Genomic DNA, 21,904 nt, shown 5'->3' with positions numbered 1-21,904 from the left:
GCAGCGCATGCGCAGTGCCGGCTTGAAGCCGAAGGGGGCGTGGTCTCCGGCGGCGTCGCATGCGTATGACGCAATTCCGCTTTTGCGCGTGCGCGGAAACGGCTTGCCCCCTAGGGGCGGGGCTTCGGCCTCGCACGTACGGGTTACGCAGACGGCCCCGGAAGTGGGGTTCATTTCCAGCCCGCGCGGCGCGCCGCCGCGCGCGTGGCGGTGCGGAGCCTTCGCCGGCAGCCTGGAAGACTTTCGGGCCGGGACGTGCGGCGGCGCGCTGGGTGAGCGCTCGGCCTGAGGGCGGGCGGGGGCCGGCGGGCAGCGGCCGAAGGGGGGGGGGGGGGGGGGGGGGGGGGCGGGGGATGCGGCGGGCCGGCGCTCGGCCGCGGCGGGGAGCGCCTGGTGCCGGCGGCGGGCGGCCCGGCCCGGCCCGGCCCGGGACCGGCGGGGCTGCCGGCCGTTCTCGTCTCCCCGGCAGCGACGGTGGTCAGCGGGCTCCTCACGGTGCTGCCTATTTTGGGCTGGTTTTTTTTTGGTTTTTTTTTTTTTTTTTTTTTGTCTCTCGGGGCTGCGCCGCTACCTCAGCGAGGAGGCGAGGAGCGGCGGCGGGGCGGCCCCGGTGCTCGCCGCTTGTGGCGGCCTGGCGGGGCCCGGGAGAGGGGAGGGGTCGGCCCGCGGCGACCTGCCGCCCCCCCCCCGCCGCCTCTGGGCTGCCCGGGCAGCCGCCGCAGCTCTGCGCGGGGCTTTGTCTTTCCCCCAGCCGCCGGCCTGAGCCGCGGCAGCGGGCTGGGACTGGAAGCGCCCTGCAAGTCTGACGGGGGTATCGCTGCCGTGCATGTGGTCTGCCTGTCTACCGATCGTTCCTGCCTCTTGTTCTGCTGGGGTAATTCCTTTGGGTAACGCGTCGGGCTCCGAATGCAGTGCATCCTGACTTCCTCCTGACCCCTGCGAGACGTTACCGGTGTTTGCCTTCCTCGTGTTTCACAGGGCCTCGGCTGTCGCGTGCGGAGAAGCTGTCAGCCTTGTCAGAAGAGAGCGTGTAGCCAGCAAGCGCGTCGTGGTGCTTCGGGACCAAGCTGATACCGCAGGCGTCCGTCTTTTGTTTGCGAAAAGGGATCGCGAGGAAACGTGCCGGTCTCGGAGGGGGAAGAGGTAGGAGGCAGCTTTCAACCGCTTTTAGGCTTGACTCCTGCGTTCCTGAGAACGGTTCTGGGCTTTGAGGGGTTTGCTTTTGGCTTTTTGCCTTAAGCTCGTCCTCCGTCACCGCTGTCGGCGTGCGCCGAGCCGCTGCTTAGGGAGCGGTGGCGGTACAGGCTGTGTGCGTGCCGACCGTCCTCGAGGCTGTAGCTGTATCCTACCCTAAAAAAAGCTCTCCGTAATACCCTGCTTCCGTTAGGACGCAATTTTCTCGAGTTCCCCCCCCACCCCAGGGTGATTTTCCCACACGCCTGCAGGCAGCAGGACTAACGTCATCTCCTTTTGCCCGCCTGGGCTCGGACTAAAATCCCTTCCCTGGCTGTTCTTTAGCTTGTACAGCCTTTGAGCCTTCCCTCGGGCCTGGCTGATGGTCCTTTGCCATTTCACCCCGTTCACAGCCAGCGTGAGTTTCGGTACCGACTATGTCAACGAATTTCAGCTGCACGACAAACCTGCTTTTTTGTCAATTAAATTAAACTCAGCCTTTTAATTGCTTTCGAAGGGAACTACAGGAGATCCTGTCGGCGTGGTGGCCTAGCGTAAGCGATGATGGAGAGGCGCATCGGATGTGACCTCCGTGTCAGCTCGGTGTGCCTCAGACAGACTGCATTTGGCACTCCGTGGCGTGCTGCGCAGCTCCAGAAATTCACGGTAGGGGAAAAAAAAGGGGCGAAAATGACAGTCGCGCTGAAACACGAGTTGGGAAGAAATGCTGTACGTGAGGGCTTTCCGTTGAGCGAGGCAGCTGGTCTTGCTTGTGGATCTTTGGGGTACGAGCCTGACGCCGAGCAGCTCGTTTTTCATTTGACGTGCCTGGAGTTGTTTTCAAAGGGATGGAAGAGAAGCTTATGAAATAGGATAGGTTACCGAGTCTTCCTAAAACGCTCACGACAGTTACGTAGAAAGCCGAAGCGAAGGACGAGGGAATAAAGTTCTGTGCTTCCTAAGTAAATACGGTACGCTTAAAAGTGATCTCCGTGCAGGGTCCTAGTTGTTTCTGTTTTTAAAATCAGAAAGAAGTTTAAGAAGTCTCAGCGGTTAGTCGTGTGGGAAATAAATGGCTCTTCCGCAAAAAATTCCACGTCAGCGAGGCTCTTTGAACGATTCTTCTCGCAATCGATTCCGACTACAGCCAGTTCATGGTTTAATGTCGAGGTGTGTGCTCGCTCTCCTCTAAAGCAGTATTTCGTTTGCATTTCAGTCCTGTGGGTCATGACAAATTTGGGAAGAACCCGAAGGAAACTTTTCATCCTGGGACACAGAAGGTAGGAGGTGAGTTGTTTTGGGGGTTTGGTTTTTTTGTTTGTTTTGTTTCTGTTTGGTTTTTTTTTTTGGTTGGTCGGTTGTGGCTTTTTATTCTTTTCTGGAAAAATAAGTCGTTACGTAGAAATGCTAGCGGTTTGTTTCTTTCTGTAGCAGGATAATAAGGAGGAGTAGAGTTACAGGTAGAGAATCGGCTGTCTTTATCAGTTGAAGTGGCTACTTTGAAATTAAAACAAATACAGGAGCACATTAACGGGGGGTTTTGCGCTGTGTCTTCGGTACCGGTGTGCTAAAGATGTTGTTTTGTTTACAGGATTCATTGGCTGTCGAAGAGCGAGAGGTAAATGTAAACTTTTCACTCCTAGCACTCACTCGGTGACGTGTACCGACTGAGGTATCAATTGCTTATTGCAGTGAAAAACTGCGGCGTTTCTGTGCAGCGTCTGAGATCGAAAATCATTTCAGGCACTGGCATAACCTATCGTACTAATAGACGACCAGCTTTAGTAACGTCATCAAAAAATCGTAATCTGTGATGGAAAGCAGAGTCTGAGGCGTCTGCTACTTGAGCATGTAACGGAGCTGGTACGAAGCGTATGTTGCCGTGCGTAGGTCGTGTACAAAAGATGTATCTAACAGTCCTTAGAGGAAACCTTATTTGAGGTCTTTTGTTTGATTGTCTGTTTGTCCTGTAGTTTTTGGTTTTCTTTCTCCGGGACCTGTGAATTTTGAATGTGGAGTCCTGCATGCTAAGGATGGGCAGCTTACAGACGAGGAAACGTTCGGCGCCGGTGAGTTTTTCACCTTTGTCTCGGCTGAGGGTTGCCTAAGGTGTTGAGCTTCACTGCGAGTACAAACATGCACGGTCCTGACCCTCTTAGGCTTGGTCTTGGGAGCCTTGAAGGCTTGTATACCAATCGAATCGTTACACTGAATAAACTGTTCCTTTTTTTTCTAGCGGGCGTTCCCAGACTGAAGCGGTGTGGAGCTGAAGGGGACTACGATTTCAAGGTTGACGGAGCCATTTGGACCGAGTCTTGAAGATCTCTTCGGTGTTTGTTCAAGGAAACTTAGTCTCGAGACAGTCCTCTGGCTCGCTGGCGAAACGGTAGGAAACTGCTTTGTTGATCCTGACGGTGCAGTCTGTTGGAAAGTAAAGATTCCTTGAGAGATCAGAACCACGTCCGTTGTTTCTCTGATTTAAAGGTGAACAGGCCTGTGTCGTTCAAGGAAAGACTCAGCGTTGGTTTTGTTTCTCTGAAACACAAAGTGCCCCATCTAAAGTGATTACAGAGTCTGAGCTGATTTTTCAAAAGCAGAGACTTGTGCCGTTTGCAAACCGCCTGTCGCACTGCTCAAAGACAAAAGACGTTCACCCGAGAAAGTTTTTGGAAACGAATGCCAAATAGACGTGGGGAAAGAGCTGGAGAGGTTTATGTCTTGTCTGTCGAATTACCTTCTCTTTAGTGCCCTTACATTTGACAAGAAAAGGTTTCATTGCCTCTTTTATCGTGAAGACAATGTTGCTGGCGTTTTTATAAGGAAAAAAAAAAAAAAAAGTGTATGCCTGGTCTCTCGAGTGATTCTTTTGTTTTTTCTTTTTTTTTTTTTTTTTTTCTCTTTTTCTCTAGATTGGTGGAATTGAATATGTTCCCTGGAAGAAGTTGATCCAGCGAGATGTGAAGCCGGGCGACTTGCTAAGGGGCCGTGGGCAGAGTTCCCTTCTCGCTTCCATTCGTCTAATAAAGGGTGCAGTCTGTTAGGTAGACTGGCTGCAGTACCGAAATTTTTTCGCCAGGCGGCAGCAGCGTGGCCGCCCTGCAGAGTAAGGGCAGCGCATGCGCAGACGGGGCTTGAAGCCAAAGGGGGCGTGGTCTGGGGGGAGTAGTCGCGTGGTGATGACGCCATTCCGCTTCTGCGCATGCGCAGAAGAGGTACTGGCAAAACTAAGGGCAGCGCATGCGCAGTGCCGGCTTGAAGCCAAAGGGGGCGTGGTCTCCGGCGGCGTCGCATGCGTATGACGCAATTCCGTTTTCGCGCATGCGCAGAAGAAGTACTGGCAAAACTGAGGGCAGCGCATGCGCAGTGCCGGCTTGAAGCCGAAGGGGGCGTGGTCTCCGGCGGCGTCGCATGCGTATGACGCAATTCCGCTTTTGCGCGTGCGCGGAAACGGCTTGCCCCCTAGGGGCGGGGCTTCGGCCTCGCACGTACGGGTTACGCAGACGGCCCCGGAAGTGGGGTTCATTTCCAGCCCGCGCGGCGCGCCGCCGCGCGCGTGGCGGTGCGGAGCCTTCGCCGGCAGCCTGGAAGACTTTCGGGCCGGGACGTGCGGCGGCGCGCTGGGTGAGCGCTCGGCCTGAGGGCGGGCGGGGGCCGGCGGGCAGCGGCCGAAGGGGGGGGGGGGGGGGGGGGGGGGGGCGGGGGATGCGGCGGGCCGGCGCTCGGCCGCGGCGGGGAGCGCCTGGTGCCGGCGGCGGGCGGCCCGGCCCGGCCCGGCCCGGGACCGGCGGGGCTGCCGGCCGTTCTCGTCTCCCCGGCAGCGACGGTGGTCAGCGGGCTCCTCACGGTGCTGCCTATTTTGGGCTGGTTTTTTTTTGGTTTTTTTTTTTTTTTTTTTTTGTCTCTCGGGGCTGCGCCGCTACCTCAGCGAGGAGGCGAGGAGCGGCGGCGGGGCGGCCCCGGTGCTCGCCGCTTGTGGCGGCCTGGCGGGGCCCGGGAGAGGGGAGGGGTCGGCCCGCGGCGACCTGCCGCCCCCCCCCCCGCCGCCTCTGGGCTGCCCGGGCAGCCGCCGCAGCTCTGCGCGGGGCTTTGTCTTTCCCCCAGCCGCCGGCCTGAGCCGCGGCAGCGGGCTGGGACTGGAAGCGCCCTGCAAGTCTGACGGGGGTATCGCTGCCGTGCATGTGGTCTGCCTGTCTACCGATCGTTCCTGCCTCTTGTTCTGCTGGGGTAATTCCTTTGGGTAACGCGTCGGGCTCCGAATGCAGTGCATCCTGACTTCCTCCTGACCCCTGCGAGACGTTACCGGTGTTTGCCTTCCTCGTGTTTCACAGGGCCTCGGCTGTCGCGTGCGGAGAAGCTGTCAGCCTTGTCAGAAGAGAGCGTGTAGCCAGCAAGCGCGTCGTGGTGCTTCGGGACCAAGCTGATACCGCAGGCGTCCGTCTTTTGTTTGCGAAAAGGGATCGCGAGGAAACGTGCCGGTCTCGGAGGGGGAAGAGGTAGGAGGCAGCTTTCAACCGCTTTTAGGCTTGACTCCTGCGTTCCTGAGAACGGTTCTGGGCTTTGAGGGGTTTGCTTTTGGCTTTTTGCCTTAAGCTCGTCCTCCGTCACCGCTGTCGGCGTGCGCCGAGCCGCTGCTTAGGGAGCGGTGGCGGTACAGGCTGTGTGCGTGCCGACCGTCCTCGAGGCTGTAGCTGTATCCTACCCTAAAAAAAGCTCTCCGTAATACCCTGCTTCCGTTAGGACGCAATTTTCTCGAGTTCCCCCCCCACCCCAGGGTGATTTTCCCACACGCCTGCAGGCAGCAGGACTAACGTCATCTCCTTTTGCCCGCCTGGGCTCGGACTAAAATCCCTTCCCTGGCTGTTCTTTAGCTTGTACAGCCTTTGAGCCTTCCCTCGGGCCTGGCTGATGGTCCTTTGCCATTTCACCCCGTTCACAGCCAGCGTGAGTTTCGGTACCGACTATGTCAACGAATTTCAGCTGCACGACAAACCTGCTTTTTTGTCAATTAAATTAAACTCAGCCTTTTAATTGCTTTCGAAGGGAACTACAGGAGATCCTGTCGGCGTGGTGGCCTAGCGTAAGCGATGATGGAGAGGCGCATCGGATGTGACCTCCGTGTCAGCTCGGTGTGCCTCAGACAGACTGCATTTGGCACTCCGTGGCGTGCTGCGCAGCTCCAGAAATTCACGGTAGGGGAAAAAAAAGGGGCGAAAATGACAGTCGCGCTGAAACACGAGTTGGGAAGAAATGCTGTACGTGAGGGCTTTCCGTTGAGCGAGGCAGCTGGTCTTGCTTGTGGATCTTTGGGGTACGAGCCTGACGCCGAGCAGCTCGTTTTTCATTTGACGTGCCTGGAGTTGTTTTCAAAGGGATGGAAGAGAAGCTTATGAAATAGGATAGGTTACCGAGTCTTCCTAAAACGCTCACGACAGTTACGTAGAAAGCCGAAGCGAAGGACGAGGGAATAAAGTTCTGTGCTTCCTAAGTAAATACGGTACGCTTAAAAGTGATCTCCGTGCAGGGTCCTAGTTGTTTCTGTTTTTAAAATCAGAAAGAAGTTTAAGAAGTCTCAGCGGTTAGTCGTGTGGGAAATAAATGGCTCTTCCGCAAAAAATTCCACGTCAGCGAGGCTCTTTGAACGATTCTTCTCGCAATCGATTCCGACTACAGCCAGTTCATGGTTTACAACCTGGAATATGGTGTTGGGTCCAGGACCTGAATATCAGTATCTCTGGAAGGGATATTTTGGAGAAAAGCTGTTGAGAATTTTAAAGCAATTCAGAACTTTCAGAGTATAATTTCAGTTGTGAAGGACTTCCTCAATTATACAGAAATACACAGTGGCCAGAATGACAGTGGTAGTTTACAGAGTCATAGAATGGTTTCTGTTGGAAGGGACCTTTAAAGGCCCCCTAGTCCAGCCCCCCTGCAGGAAGCGGGGGCATCTTCAACTAGGTCAGGCTGTTTACAGCCCTGTCCAACCTGACCTTGAATGTTCCCAGGCACGGGGCATCTCCCACCTCTCTGGGCAACCTCCACCAGTCTTTCACCACCGTCATCATAAAAAATATCTTCTCTATATCTAGTCTGAATCTACCCTCTTTCAGCTTAAAACCACTAAGGCTTGCCCTATTGCTACAGTCCCCACTAAAATGTCTGTCCCCATCTTTCTTATAAGCCCCCTTTAAGTACTGGAAGGCCAAAATAAGGTCTCCCCAGAGCCTCTTCTCCGGGGTGAACAACCCCAGTTCTCTCAGCATGTTTTAGGAAAGGTGCTCCAGCCCTCTGATCATTTTTGTGGCTCTCCTCTGGACCTGCTTTGCCAAGAACTCCAGAGCTGGATACAGTACTCCAGGCGACAGAGGGGCAGAATCGCTTCCCTCGACCTGCTGGTCATGCTTCATTGGATGCAGCCCAGGATATGGTTGGCTTTCTGCCTGTGAGCACATGTTGCTGGCTCGTGTCCATTTTTTCATCCACCAGTACCCCCAAGTCCTCTGCAGGACTGCTCTGAACCCCTTCATCCCCCAGCCTGTATTGATGGGGGGGGGGGTTGCCCCGGCCCAGATGCAGGACCTTGCCCTTGACCCTCATGAGGTCACATGGCCCCACTTCCCAAGCAGAGCACTGGGGGGAAATGTTTCGGAGAGCCCCAACTCCATTTATGTTAAAAATGGGTCATGCATGATGTAACTAGCCTAACAGGTTAGTTAATGACTGGTCTTTCTCAAGGGGTGCCCTTGAATTTCTCTAGTGCTGCTCTGTAAGATTTGTCAGCCTTGCAACTACTCAGTTCACACTTCACATGCTAACAGCTGATCACTGCCATCATCCTGTGCAGGGTTGTAGTAGAGCAGCTACCGGGAGGAGCATCCCTGTCCCTCCGTGTGCGTCACTGCATGGTGCCAGCACAAGCATTTGTGCAGCTGTGTGATTAACCTCACTTTGGAGCTACTCTGACTGGAAGAATAGCCTCACATAAAAGCAATACTTAATGTTTCAGCCTGCTGCACGGTTCTCCGATATGGTTCACCCCGAAGGGGGAGTGGGACAGGAATGGGCCATCGACAGAAAGATGGGGGGACAGAGGCTGTTTTATTCCTTTGGCAATAGGTCCAGTTTAAATGCAGATCCACCAGAGCCAAGTGCTATGTAGAACTTTGTTATTTGTTGAAGGTTACCCTGCTGGTGTCTGCAAAAGGCAGCGTTCTTGACACTTCACTGAGAGCTAAGCCACTTTACTCTTGCCTTAACTGCAGATAGTACTGCAACATGAAACAGGGTGTTGCTGGTAACAGTTAAGAAAAATGGCACAACATGATACCAAGCCTGCTTCTCCCTTTTTTCCTTTCCCTGACCACCATTTCACATGTATTTCCAAATTTTTAGTAGGAATTTCTTTTTTTAAATCCAAAGGAGTTCCTTGATCCAGTTGCCAGCACAGGCACACAAACCTCTGTGTTTGTATAAGAGACAGCAGCAAGAGTATCTGAAGCCAGTGCAGCTCTGAGCTCTTTAAAATGCAGAGCCATTGTCTTAATTCCAGTGACTGCAGCCTTAGTTTCTGAGTGTTGAACATTTTAACTGTGAAATGGAAGGGCCTCTCCCTACATCAGAGCATTAGGAGGAGTATAGTTTAGGCTTAGCATTTCCTTTTTCTAACTGTGTGTTCTCTGTTCTGCATGCATATCTCTTTGGGTTTAGTAAGGGTTTTGTATAAATGCAGATAAAGCTTCTCGTGTTTTATTGAAAGATGTTAATGGAAAAAAACTGAGTTCAGAGCACACTCATGCTGAATAAATGTTTTAAAGGAGAGGCTAGTTCTGGACAGTTCTTTAGTGTTCTGGCCTGTCTTGTGCTAGGCTGTGTATCAGAAACCCTTCAAGGGAGCAGTGTTCCTGATCTTTGTTAATCGTGTAGTAGCACTTGGTGATCTGACTCCACCAGCTCCTAAATAATAAATAGCCCATGACTTTTGAAGCGTGATTTTCTTTGCAAAGGTGAAAGCTGAGGTCTGGCTTCCTGACCAGTGTTAAAATGCACCATGGCCTCTGGCTGCTTTATGATGATAGTGTGACTTGGGACAAACCTGGTAGGAGCAATACTGAAATCAAGTTTTAAGTTATGTTTTCATCCTGAAACTGATGCTTCTGGCATTACATAAAGTAATTTAAGTAGCCAGCCAAAAGATAACAGTTGCCTCCCATTGCCCCTGTTTTCCAGCTCCCTTTGGGCGTGTGTGCTGCTGCCGGCATTGTCACCTTGCTGTATGCAGGAAGGGCAGAGAGAGGGCAGGCCAAACACCCCAAACCCTGGCACTGGTAATAGTCATCTTGGTCCTACCAGTTGTTTGCAAATATCCTGCTCAGGCTCTCCCTGCAAAGACTTTCTCTTTCCCTGTGTGTTGTCTGGGCAGCTGTAGCAGCAAGGCTGATTGGTGGGCAGAGCTGCTGGGAGTTGCTAAGATGATAATTTCATTAGGGCACTTGCATGTGAAATTAAGGCTTGCGCTCTGCTCATTTGTTAGTTTAGATCTGTTGTGCCTCTGTGTTTTACAGTAGTTAGAGAAGTTACATGTATCAGTTGGTGACAGAGATAACAGTGAATTTTTCCTTTCTTGCTCCTGGGGTCTTGTTTTTGCTGTAGATTAAGAACGCATTCAGATAAAGACCAAAATACCTAATCTGAAGTAACCCCAAATTAGATACTTTCATTCAGTGTAGCAGTGGCTAGTCTATGTCACATGGGGAATTGCAGCAGTTTTATTTATCATGTGCCCTAATGCAAGCACAAGAGAAACCCAGGTGATTTTCATGCCATTTTAGATCTCAGTGGAAATGAGAGGAGCTCCCTTATAAGCTAGAATAAGGTAAACAGATATGTTTGTTATCACAGTGTTAGTAGAGCGGCTACTGGGAGGAGCATCCCTGTCCCTCTTAACCTATATTGTTAAACTGCTCTTCTGTTACAGTTCACAATCTGCGCAGCTTTGGACTTGATAATGTAAGTGTTCCCAAGATAACGTTCTAGTTTTCTTGGTGTGTTTTCCTTCTGGATTTCCCTCTCTTTGCCACGTTAAGATCCTAGTGTACTGATCCCAGATGGATTTGGCTTTACGAGTCTGAGCAGAACCTAGCACTTGCTTTCACACAGGGCTGTGAAGGATGGTCTGGGACATCTGCATGTTGCTTGGCAAGCCTTTTCCCCTCTTCCTGAGACTGCCTTGCTCCTTTGCTGTGCTCCCCAGTTTCCTGAGGCTGATATTTTCACAGCTGCTTCTGGATCTGGGAGGAAAGCAGATGATGCCCATACCAGTGCCACCGAGGCAGCTGACAGTATCGTGCTCCTATGGCAGGGAAAGCAGTAGGTGCAACAGCCTGCACTGCAGGTGGAGGGGAAGGGTACTGGCATCTGGGTGTTTCCAGCAGGAAAAGGAGAAAGACCACATCCTGGAATCTCCCATGAATAAAAAAAAAAGAGTAAGTATGTCAGAGTTTACCATTAGGATGTGCAGAGTAAGGGAGGACCTGTCTCTTTTCCAGAGCTGCACTCAGAAAAATACACAGATAATTAAGCTCCTTACCTTGCCCCTCGGGTGCTGTGCAGTTGTTTGAGTTATTACCATTTCCATTTCAGATCAACATGACGCACTACATCAAACATCTCTCATTTGGAAGGGATTATCCAGGCATTGTGAATCCTCTGGATGGGACAGATGTCACTGCACACCAAGGTAAAAGCCATCTGAGAGAAATCTCTTTTTAAGTGTCTGTATTCATAAGTGTTACAAAAGAACAGGAGTGAAGTTCCCAGTCCTAAACAAGAACCCTGACATGCCTAAAACATGGACTCCTCCACCTTATGCTCTTTCTGGAACAGCTGCCTCCCTTCATGTGGAACAAATGTACCGATGTTTTTTGATTCTGTGACCTTTCGGAAAGATCTTTGTTTTCAGTGTTCGTGGCCTAATTGGTAGCTGCTGGAGAGCTGTGGTGTCTGCCTGACCTTGATCTACCCGACAGTAACAGCCAGACAGCTGCAATGAAGTTGAAATATTGCTCATCTTTTCTATAGCTCCAGTTTGCTGGCTTGAAAAGCAAAGGCAATTCTCTCCTCATGCTACTGCTGCTCAAACTATAATCTTGGCTTATTGGCACAAGCCTGCTTATGTGCATATATAATAAAGCTTGGAGGATGAAGTTGAGGTGGTGGTAGGTAACCCTACCTGAATCTGTTCTTTTAAATTTTCCAAATTCTTGAGGAATTAGGATTGAAGACATGCTTTGGAAAAGAAGTGGCAGAAGTAGACAGCAGGTCAAATTTGTGTTTATTGCAGATCAGCTAAAGATATATGGCAATTATTTCTTCTGTAGAAATAGATGGATAATCTTCTTTAGAGGATTTAATAGAAAACAGGTTTTCAAAGTGACTTCGGCCTTCCATTATCCTTAAGAGGACTGAAGGAGCAGGCTGGTCTGAGGCAACAGCAGGAGTTCTCATCGTATTTTTTTCCTCAGTGATCCAGATCGTCCTTTTCATCTCCTGATACGGTAAAACCCATGCTTCTACAGCCATAAACTGTAGAGCTAATTGAAATTGATAGAGGATGCTTGTTTTAGAGTTGGTGTTTTCTTGGGGCCATGCTGTTGAAATAAGGGGTTTCACATGCTAAAATAAGAATTTTCAAGAAGTTTTCTGTAGAAAGTTTCCATTTCATCAAGGCCAACAAGCCAGTAGTTTTGGTTTTGGTTGGAACAGGAAGAAGATTTGCTTTGGCAAAAGGAAAAGTCATGTCAGAGATTAACTTTATTGTCCTTGGAAGCCTCCAGTTGCTGTTGTGAAGAAAGACGTTCCCTGATGAGTCGAACAAAACCAGTCTGTGTCTACCTAACCTGTCAGTTGAGCTTTCCAGCTCTTCACTGGTTATTAATTTTGTCTCTGTCTTTGCTTATAGCTTCCATGATGTTTCAGTATTTTGTCAAAGTGGTTCCCACAGTGTATATGAAAGTAGATGGTAATTACTTTTTTTTTCCCCTATTGTTTTGGCAAGTGAGCGAAAGCCTTGAGACTTTCTCCTCAGATTCTGACACTGACAGTATCTGACCTCTGGTAGAAACAACGCAACCTGTTTGACTTTCTTCATATCACCACCAGAAGCAAGAATAACAGTTTCTATGGTGTAATGTTATCTGTAATGTTGCAGCCGTGATGAAGCAGATCTCAGCCTCCTCCACGCCACCTAGATCAAGGTGACCATGCCATCCTCATCACGTTCCCTCATGAATCCCTTGTACTGCATGCTCAGAAGTCAAAGCAGCAAGGAGATCCTAAAAATGCTCTTTGGAGAAAACCCCAAGATCAGGCTTGTTTCCAATTTAAAAACCCTTCCACAAGAGGGTGGCTAGATTTCCAGCCCTGCTTTCAGAATGTGTCCTTCTCTGGGGACAAGTAGGATAAACAAATTACCAGGGAGGTACCAGGGTGAGGCGGAAGACCCTGTGAACAGACACAAATTTATGCTCTTTTCTGAAGCCAGCCTGAGGGAGCGGAAAGAACTCTGATTTCTCTCTTTCATTTGGAAGTGTTTGCTTTGGTTGCCATCATTCTGCAGTATCTCAAGAGTTACAGAGAACCTCCTTTTGGAAAAAAAAAACAAACCCCAAAGTTATTATTTGGGCCCCTGTAGTCTTAGGGCAGCAAAGTGCTGTAAGCTGTTATGTTTCTTTTGCAAAGAGAATGCCAATAGAGGCAGCAGCTCTACTTTTGTGCAGACTTCACCACCAGTGCTACCCAGTGTACTTACCTAACGCTGTGGGGAAGAAACAGGTGCCACTTGCTCTAGTACCTCTGTGAACATTCACTACAAGCTGTCTGCCAGGTTTTGGTTGCACATCTGCTATGCTGCATGAGTGGCCCGTGCCCAGCTTTTAACAGTGAACCAGTTTCCTCTGAGGTGAAACCCAGGCCTGGTTCTAGGGCTTGTTCACTGCACGGACAGATCTACATGTGGATGAAACTATGTCAGAATTTTACTCCCTTAAGCTACACACACAATTTTATAACAGTGTGCAAACCACACAGCATTGGGAACCCTTACCACCTCAGGCTCTTCGCCCAAACTCATGCCACTCTCTGGCATGTACCACATATACTGCACGTCCATGCAACCTCTGTTGCTTGAGGCACTCTAAAATGTAAATTACCAGTAGGTTAATCACCCATTATGTCAGAAGCCGCATAGGAACCACAGGTCTGAGGAGGCACATGGCCACAGTCGATACAATGCAGGCATTCGAGTGAAGTTATTGTAGAGCCATGTGGGCAGAGCAATCTAACAATCCATTGGAAACGTAGATGTAGTTTGTATTTCTTCATCTGCCCTAAAGACTGGAACTGTTTGCAAGACTCGGTACTCATGTGATGAGTCCTTATTGTGGGCCCCTCTTTCTTCAGTCACCTGTCTAGAAAGGACCCATCTGTTCTCTCCTGGAAATTGGGTGGAAGTTACTTGCTATGAGGTGATACTGGGAGAACCTACAGACCACGCTGGAAGCTCATTCTGCTTGGATTCAGAATGCCTCTGCAGTTTCTGTGGATGATTAAAATTCCTGAAGTACGAAGGACAGTTAATCAGAGCCCTGGTTTTATGGCCACCTCCCAGCATACCACGGCTTCTGTTTCTCTTGATGAAATCTCACATTGTACTGTAGAGCTGTTGTTCAGTTTTCAAAGGACTTCTGTCAAAAGACTTGCTTTTTATTAGTCACCAGGAGTGGAATCCATGCAGACCATGATGCCTATACTTATGGTAGCTATGGATCCAAGTGTGCTGCCAGATGTATACTTGCAGGAGGGGGCCTGCAAATCAGGACCATAAAGTGGCAATCAGTTAGCTGAAAGGAATGTGCTCGAGCTTGTAGGCCACAAACCCTGGGAGGACAAGGAATGTGAATAGGTAACAATCAACAGGATGAGTCATGCCGGGAATGAGGAATGGATGGCACCAAGGAGAGGTAACACCTTGCTGTTAATTGATAAGTGTTCTTTGTTTGTAGTTAACCACCAATCAGGGATTGCCTAGTATGTAATGCTTAGCTTAAAGAACCAATCTGTTTAAAGTGCACAGCTTCTGAACACATATAAACTCGTGATTGCAAGCAAATGTCGATTTATTGTACACATCGAGCTGCATCCCATCTCTTCATTCGCCGCATATACTGGGGCGCTGCGTTAAACATTCAGTAATTGAAACTCCCAAATGTGGAATGTGGTAAAGAAACCGGATAGTATCTTTCTCAGTTTGGATCGTAATTTGTGTCAGATGGTTTATTAGGGATGATAGAACATAATTCCATTTCACGGAAACCCAACTTATTTGCTGTAAGAATAGGACTGTTAGGAGTGTGTAGAAGAATGGCAGGGTACAGAAGAATGCTGCAGCATGATCTTTACTTATATAAAGATGGGCAGTCTGTAGCCCTGGTACTCTCCTGCCTTTATGGATTAATTCCTTTTTTCTCGCTCCTCTGTGTGTGTGTGTGTGTGTGTGCACGCACATGTGTGTGTGGCTTTCTCATATTGCTCCTGTCTACTGAAGTGTGCTTTAATGGACTACGATTTAGTAGAGGATGACATGGACTTGGGGTTGAGGTCGAGAGGGACAGCTTATGCTATTACTTGCCAGCAGAGACCAAAACACTCCAGCCTGGGGACTGATGCATCACTCATTCTGAGGGCTAGCTGGGGCTTTAACTGATAGCCTGTATTAAAGATAGACCTTATCCTGATGATGATAGACCTGATCCTGATGATGCTCTTTATGACTCTTTATAACCACTGTCAGGCCCCCAACAAGCGAGTGGGCAGGGCTACATTGATGTGGTTCATTGCACTTGTGTTTTAGTAGCCTTTCCTATTCCTTTTTAACAAAATATTTGCTGTTTGTTTCCTGCTAGGTGGTAAGGACCAACCAGTTTTCAGTCACACGACATGAGAAGATGGCCAACGGGCTACTAGGAGACCAGGGTCTGCCTGGTGTGTTTGTGCTATATGAACTTTCACCCGCTGTGGGGGCTGGTCCGAGTGATCGGAATGTGAGATTAGCCTTAAACAGATACCCGTGTATCCATGAAAAGTCCGGAAAGTCCCAAGAAGAGCTGAGTTAACAAGCTAAAGGAACTGCCAGATGTACAAGTAGAAGAAGTGTATCACGGATGTATCAAAGAAAAGGCCATCCAGTCATGAACTGGTGGTCTCTGAGTGAACCAATCATGTACAGACATGCACTCTTAAGAGAAAATATAAAAAGGTTTGTAAGAACAATAAACGGGGCCTTTTGGCTTTTGAGCACAATTCTCTGTATGTTGTGTCTGTCTCAACAATGACAACCCATGATGGCGAAGCTGACAGAGAAACACAGGTAAGAGACCTTTCAGTCCATTTCATTCACCCTCCATTGATTTTTGCATAGCTTAAAACTCCATCCTCACTTAGACATGACAGTGCTAATGCCTGAAAGCCATCCAAGCCCCTTCCCAGTCAGTGGAGAGGAAGAGGCACTCCCAGATGCCTCGCACTGTGAACATCTGAAAAGGATTGGGGTTTTTCTGATATTACCTGAAACTTTTTATTCTACTATCAAGATGAAGGGAACTGGTGTACTGAGCAGAAGTCTGATATAATGGTTCTCAGTTCAGAAAAATTTCCTCAAAGTCTTTTTTTTTTAACAGGAAGATGATTTATATAGCATACGCATCTCACCAGCACCTACAGCAGTACCCACACTGATCCAAACTGGTTACTTACTCTGCGTTTACTATGGCTTTTCTGCATGTCATAGTCAGTATGGAACCTCTTTCTTCTTTCTGGGTCCTCCATTAATCATAGGCATGTAATTGCAGGGGAATGGAGGGGGTTGCAGCTGTCCCATATTTTAGGATCATAATGAGGGACAGCCAATGTCTATACCTTTAAATGTATTAACATGTGCTTAGGGATGTAGTTTTTGTGTTACAGCAGCTTGCTGTACATTCTGCCTGTGTAGGAACGGATAAAATCTTGGTGGTTAAAAGTCCATCTTTAGGTTTATAAATTCAGTACTTGTCTCCTAGTGTTGCCATTGAGCTCCTTAGAGCACACTGCTCTAACGCTACTCAATGCTGCTCAGTAAAAGTATCAGCATCAAACTCTATTCTGTAGCCAACATGGGTTATTTAGTTGTTAAATCTGTTAGTCATCACCTCTTAATAATTATATAAAGCATACTTATCTGCTATTATGAGTATTATGATAATTATGAATTAGTTTGTATTAGTTAATTGTTACTTATCTGACATATTGGTATCTGAGCTCATGCTGGTTGTTCAAATAGTTTGCCTCATTCTAGGTCCTTTACACACTTTCTCACAGGAGTTTGTGCCATCGTTGGAGGCATATTTACAGGTATTGCACCTTTCAGTCTTTGGTCTTTCTAAATCGTAAATGTTTGCCATCTTACTTTTTCTAAAATCTGATAATAAATCCCTCTTTGATGGGGAGAGATGATTTCAGACTTCAGGAGGGGATATAGCATGTTCTGTAGAGCCATGGGAGTGGCATCAGAGTATAATGCAGACTGTCAAGATGCTGTGGATGATGTAAGACCTATCATAATATTTTACTTTGATGCTCTAAAGGACATTTTGTTTTCAAATAAGGCAGTCTTTCACATACCATATGAATGTATCTGTACTGTTTTTTTGGCCAGCTTGGGTCTGTAAGCAGGCAGTTGCTTTCACGTGGAACTAAAGCCCATAGAATCTGTGAACCCAGGTTGCCATGAGCATAGCCATCTCAGAGGTCTCGGAATGTGTTTCCAGACATAGGAGCTCCAGTGAGTGCTCTGCAGGGACTAAAAGTAGCCTTCACAGCTAGATGGGGTCCCATAAGGAAAGGCTGTTCCTGCAGAACCATTGGAGTGTCTGGGCTTCGTTCTCAGTGTCTGTTCAGCATCATGTGTGTGACACAGCCCTGCCTTGGTCCAGCCTTGCACTCCAGGTAATAACCCAGGGTGCTCTGAAACACAGTCATAGATGTCCACGTGGCTGCGAAGGGCCAGTCTGCAGATCTGGTCAGCAGATCTTACTGGACCTGAGAAGTCAGATTCTGTATGTATCGTGTAATACCTTTGTCTGCAAGGTTCTCCCATCACCAGAGGTGTCACAGTGCTCCATAAACCTGATACTATTAAGCAGAATTTCTGTCTGTAATAAATTGGTCATCATTAATTCTACGGCTGACTCAAGGAGAGGCTTTCAAAACTTGTTTTCATGACAAATGCAAGTGCCCTCTGGCACTGATTAACTTTGACAGCCAGTTCGTGCTGCCATATGCCATGTTCTGAGTCTATATTCTAGAGGAAAGATGAAATGGTGGCCAAGGCAGCCAGTAGCATCCTAGCTTGTATCAGAAATAGCGTAGCCAGCAGGACTAGGGAAGTGATTGTCCCCCTGTACTCCTGCAGTGGTGAGGCCACCCCTTGGATGCTGTTACAGTTTTCTCACTGTAAGGACATGGAGGTGCTGGAGCCTGTCTGAAGAAGAGCACTGAAGCTGTTGAAGGCTCTGAAGAACAAGTCTGATGAGGAGCAGCTGAGGGAACTGGGGGTGTTCAGCCTGAAGAAAAGGAGGCTCAGGGGAGACCTTATCGCTCTCTACAGCTCCTTGAAAGGAAGTGGCAGCGAGTTGGGGGTACCTCTCTTCTCCCAAGTAACAAGTGACAGGATGAAAGGAATGGCCTCAAGTTGCACCATGGGAGGTTTAGATTGGATCTTAAGAAAAATTTCTTCCCTGAAAGGATTGTAAAGCACTGGAACAGGCTGCCCAGGGAAGCGGTTGAGTCATCATCCCTGGAGGCATTTAGAAGTTGTGTACATGTGGCACTTTGGGACATGGTTTAGTGCTGGACTTAGCAGTGGTAGGTTAATGACTGGACTTAAAGGTCTTTTCCAGCCTAAAGGATTCTGTTCTAAAGACATCAGCTGTGTAACAGTTTTTGTGTTACAGGATCAAATTTATTCCATGGGTAGAGATAATTTCAGGGCAAGACAACCACAAAAGGCAGTCATCTGAAGTGTCACTCAAAGACCTGATAGTAAGTCCAGTAATTCTGTCTTCTACAGTAATAAACAGAAGACTCAGTTCCCGTTTTAGCAGCTACTCTTTATATAGTATTGAAAAGTGTGTCTTTGTGTAGGGCCAAGTAATCACTTATTCCTTGAATTGAGATGTTGAACAAAAGAACAAACAACATGAATCTTCATAAAGGCACTGAAAATACCTTTAAGTCTGGTCATAGACCGGACCGGTACGTTTCCTTTTCAAACCATTCAATGCCTTTATTGCTGCGCTCTGCTTCTGACACTGCTGCAGTTATTTAGGTCCCGGCAGGACAGGCTGGCGTTACGTGCTGTAGGAGGAGCTGCTCTCTGCCTGCAACGCCTTCAGGACTTGCGAAGAAGTGGCAAAGCACCGTCACCCCGGCCACAAGCCAAACTCCAGCTCCCCTCCAGAGTGGCAGCTGCCTGCATGTGAAGCAGCCCCTCTGCCGGTAGCAAGCCCCGCTGCCTCCTCCCCACACTGGATCTAGAGTACAAGGATAATGAGCCGTCCTAGACAAAGCTGTCATTTGCATAGAGCTGCACAGCATCCCTCTTTTGCTAGCCGTATATGCAGGTATTTGAGTGTCTCTCACACATTCTTCTTCTGTATGACTAGCTAGAAAGATCATCACAAACTGAAGTAGAACGTCCTGGAAAACTGAAGTTTTGCAGATCATTAGAACAGTTTGCCCATGGTGTTATCTGAGTAAATATTAAATTAGGCTCTAGAACTATCGGATGAGGTAACGTGCTCATTCACCGCACGAAGATCCTGAGCAAATCTGTACTCTAGATCCCCATCTTCATCTATTCTGTGCTTACTTACAGGTAAAATTGGGCCATTATACGGGCTTTGGCATTCTCTGAGAATTCCTTTTTTTCAGGAAAAATTCAAACTGTTCTTGAATGCTTGGGATTGCATCTGCAACAAATAGGACACTGTTTAATGGAGGGGGGAGTCCCTCCTTTTGTTTTATTACCACCGGCTCTGCCGATAGCAATAACGTCACATCCTCACTTGAGGTACTCCACAATTCCCAGGGAACTGCTTCTACTCCTAGTGGTATTTCAAAATGAGGTTCTTCATTTTTTAACACATGCACAATTTCAGAACCCACAAGGATTAACTGAATCCTGTCATGCGCTAGAGATACCTGAGTACCACGTCATGCAGAAGGCCTCTCCCTAATAACGATACAGGGGAACCGGGAGAAATGACAAACCTTCCCCGTCTAATTTTTCCAGTGAAAACAACTGGAAGGGGTGGCGAAAGGTATTCCACTTCCTTGCCTACTACCCCTTTAACAGTAACTTTTTCTTGTGATAAAAAATCGAATAGAATTCCATTTACTTTTGCAGCGATTTGTCCGTACCCCTTTCCCTCTTGTTCCGATGCGTTCCCGTTGCCTGTGTCCTGAATTTCCACAAAAACACATTCTAAACTCTCAGAGTGTAACCGAGACTGCCAGCTAGGGTCCTGCTCGGGCCCCCGACGCGCCGGGCCGCCGCCGCCGGGCGCGGAGCCTCCCCTCGCCCGCCCCCCCCTCAACCCGGTCCGTACAAACGACGCGGCTCCCGGCGCCGGGGCGGGGCGTGCGCGTAGCGTCCCGGCGGGCAGCCGTTGGCCCCGCCGCGCGTGGGGGAGGGCGCGGCGTGGGGGAGGGCGCGCGGGGATTGGTGGGTTCGAATTGCGGCTGCGCGTGGTGCGGCGATCGCTGCGGGAGCCGAGCGGGGCCCGCCGCCGCCCCGGCGCCCGGGTGAGGTAGGGGCGAAGGGAAGGGGCGGCCGGGGGCCCGGTCCCTCGCCGGCTGGGGCGGAGTCGCGCTGGGTACGAGGAAGGGGGCGCTGCGCGGCGGGTGTGCGGCGCGGGGCCGCCTGGCCCGGGTGGGAGCGCCGGGCCCCGCCGCCGGGCAGCACCTGCTCCCGCGCCGCGGCTTCTCGGCCCTGGCTCCGCTTGGCTGTGGCGGCCTTTGCGGCCGGGCCGCTGCCGGGCGCCTGCGCGTTGCGAACAAACGCGCTGTACCGGGGGCCTGGGGGAGCGGCTCGCTGTGCCTGGGGCCGGCGTCCCGGCGCGGCGCGGCGTTACCCCCGGCGGCCCCGGCGGGCTCGCTGGTCTGTGAGCGCAGCAAGGCGGCCCGGCCCGGCCCGGCCCTCGGCCGGCGGCTGGCACCGAGGGGTCGCCCTCGCTTCTCTGAAGCCAGTCGGTAGCAAAAAGGCGTCACATCAGGTATCTTTAATCAGGTGTGTTGTGCGTAACAAGATAAGTAAGGATGGTAAATAGCAGATAAAAGTTTAAGGGAAGGAACGAAACAGGTTATTAATACGGCAGGAGCCAAAGGACCAGCAAACGTACTGTGAAGTATATGGGGAGCCAGCTCTAAACCCTTCAAGAATTTGAGGTAGACGTTGTGTTTTAGCGTGTCTACACTCAAATTGTACCATACCTAGTCTTATCCACTAGACTCTAGCCTTTGCTGGTCTACTTCCTTCCCCTTTTGCTTATTCAGACTTTCAGTGGGGGAGCATAGTTGGTCAAGAGTTCTTCTTTATCCCTTTATTGCCCTGGTTGCAAAGATGCGGATTTTACCTCACCTCGAAGCTGTGGCTTTTCTTCTGCTTTAGAAGCTTTTTTTTACCCTGACGCGCCGTTCCTGGTAGGTTCTTGCTGGCGGGCTGCAGGGCGAGTGCATCCTGGGTTGCCATGGAGAGCTGCAAAACCATCTCGGAATTTAGAAGAACGTGCTGAGTCTTGCATCTCAAAAAGACCAATTAAGAGATTCTGGTCCCTCCTTAAATTTTGTCTGAAAAGTTTACATCTTTTGTTGAAGTCGTAATTTCATTAGCACAGAAAATGTCGGGAAAAAGGGCATCATCACAGTGCAGTCTTTGCTTATATATTTTTATTGTGTTCAAACTAATTTATTGGCCTCTACCAGTGTTCCTTCTTACTAGTTGCATTAATGATTACCCAGACTTCTGAACTGTGGGTGTGTGTCCCTCTTTGGTGGGAAGGACTTTATACTTTCAGTTACTTCCATATAAAGCTGGGACAAAACTTACCTGAAACTTAAGGCAGCTTTATTGGACTGGAAGAAAACTCTGTGGGTCTTCTTGGTTGCTTTATTTAAATGCTCTTGTAACTCTTTCAAGCATCTTAAAACTACTTAGGATTGTACATTCTTGCTACTCTTGCTGGAGAATTACTTCAGAAGTTGATGGTTAGAAGGTCAAAATAATTTTTGAAAAGGTATTGATAGGCACCTTACCACTTTATTATTGTGCTCTTATTGTCATTTTACTTTACATTGTTAGTATTTTTTTCTTTTTTCTGAGATATTTAGAGACAACATTTTTTTCTTTGCTTAGACCTTTTGGTAGTTAGCAAGTGTGTCTCTTAAAACTGTGAATGTTGAGAAAAGCATTGCAAAAACATAGAAAACGTGTTTTTTTTGGCATCTTCTACAGGAGAACAATTTTGAAAGCAAGTCTTACCTCCTATACAATGCCAGGATGTGAATATGTTCTTTTTATGCTATAACTATTTCTAACAACATTTTGCAACCTTTTCTTGTTAGCAGATGACAGCACACCGAT

At 49.1% G+C, this 21,904-nt stretch overlaps 2 protein-coding genes and 1 long non-coding RNA gene across 18 annotated transcripts in view; all 3 read left to right on the top strand.

Moving 5' to 3' along the window:
- Positions 1–32: 32 nt before the first annotated feature.
- LOC308071419 lies at positions 33–4,217 on the top strand. 7 transcript variants are annotated; one of them, XR_013931192.1, is made up of 9 exons: positions 43–272; positions 979–1,143; positions 1,691–1,839; positions 2,390–2,460; positions 2,765–2,791; positions 2,917–3,036; positions 3,147–3,242; positions 3,410–3,559; positions 3,658–4,217. It is a non-coding gene; the product is annotated as an uncharacterized lncRNA (long non-coding RNA). The 7 variants fall into 7 exon arrangements; XR_013931193.1 differs by lacking the exon at positions 3,658–4,217 and having other exon boundaries at positions 33–272; positions 3,115–3,242; positions 3,410–3,649; XR_013931194.1 differs by lacking the exon at positions 3,658–4,217 and having other exon boundaries at positions 37–272; positions 3,410–3,649.
- A 324-nt stretch (positions 4,218–4,541) lies between these two features.
- LOC308071410 (endoplasmic reticulum-Golgi intermediate compartment protein 3-like) lies at positions 4,542–17,407 on the top strand. Of its 9 annotated transcripts, XM_080406805.1 has the most exons (9): positions 4,542–4,794; positions 5,502–5,666; positions 6,214–6,362; positions 9,397–9,494; positions 10,145–10,176; positions 10,446–10,652; positions 10,810–10,906; positions 12,128–14,186; positions 15,129–17,407. In XM_080406805.1, exons 4-8 carry the CDS (start codon positions 9,443–9,445, stop codon positions 12,274–12,276), a joined length of 537 nt encoding a protein of 178 aa, XP_080262931.1. In that variant the 5' UTR covers positions 4,542–4,794; positions 5,502–5,666; positions 6,214–6,362; positions 9,397–9,442; the 3' UTR covers positions 12,277–14,186; positions 15,129–17,407. The 9 variants fall into 9 exon arrangements, with proteins under 9 accessions (XP_080262931.1, XP_080262935.1, XP_080262939.1 ...); XM_080406809.1 differs by lacking the exon at positions 10,446–10,652; XM_080406813.1 differs by lacking the exon at positions 10,446–10,652 and having other exon boundaries at positions 4,543–4,794; positions 12,224–14,186.
- Positions 17,408–19,954: 2,547 nt separating this feature from the next.
- Positions 19,955–21,904, top strand: part of GPSM2 (G protein signaling modulator 2) — a 30,960-nt gene continuing 29,010 nt past the window's right edge. Inside the window, exon 1 of one of the 2 annotated variants that reach the window (XM_080406798.1) lies at positions 19,955–20,072. The gene's annotated coding sequence lies outside the window, so the exon portion shown is untranslated. The remainder of the gene's footprint in view (positions 20,073–21,904) is intronic. The other variant, XM_080406802.1, reaches the window with a different exon arrangement.

Source organism: Falco punctatus (assembly GCF_963210335.1).
Source record: "Falco punctatus genome assembly, chromosome: 11".
Taxonomy (NCBI): domain Eukaryota; kingdom Metazoa; phylum Chordata; class Aves; order Falconiformes; family Falconidae; genus Falco; species Falco punctatus.
Note: the sequence above shows the minus strand (reverse complement) of the source record. Positions and strands in the feature narration are given on the sequence as shown.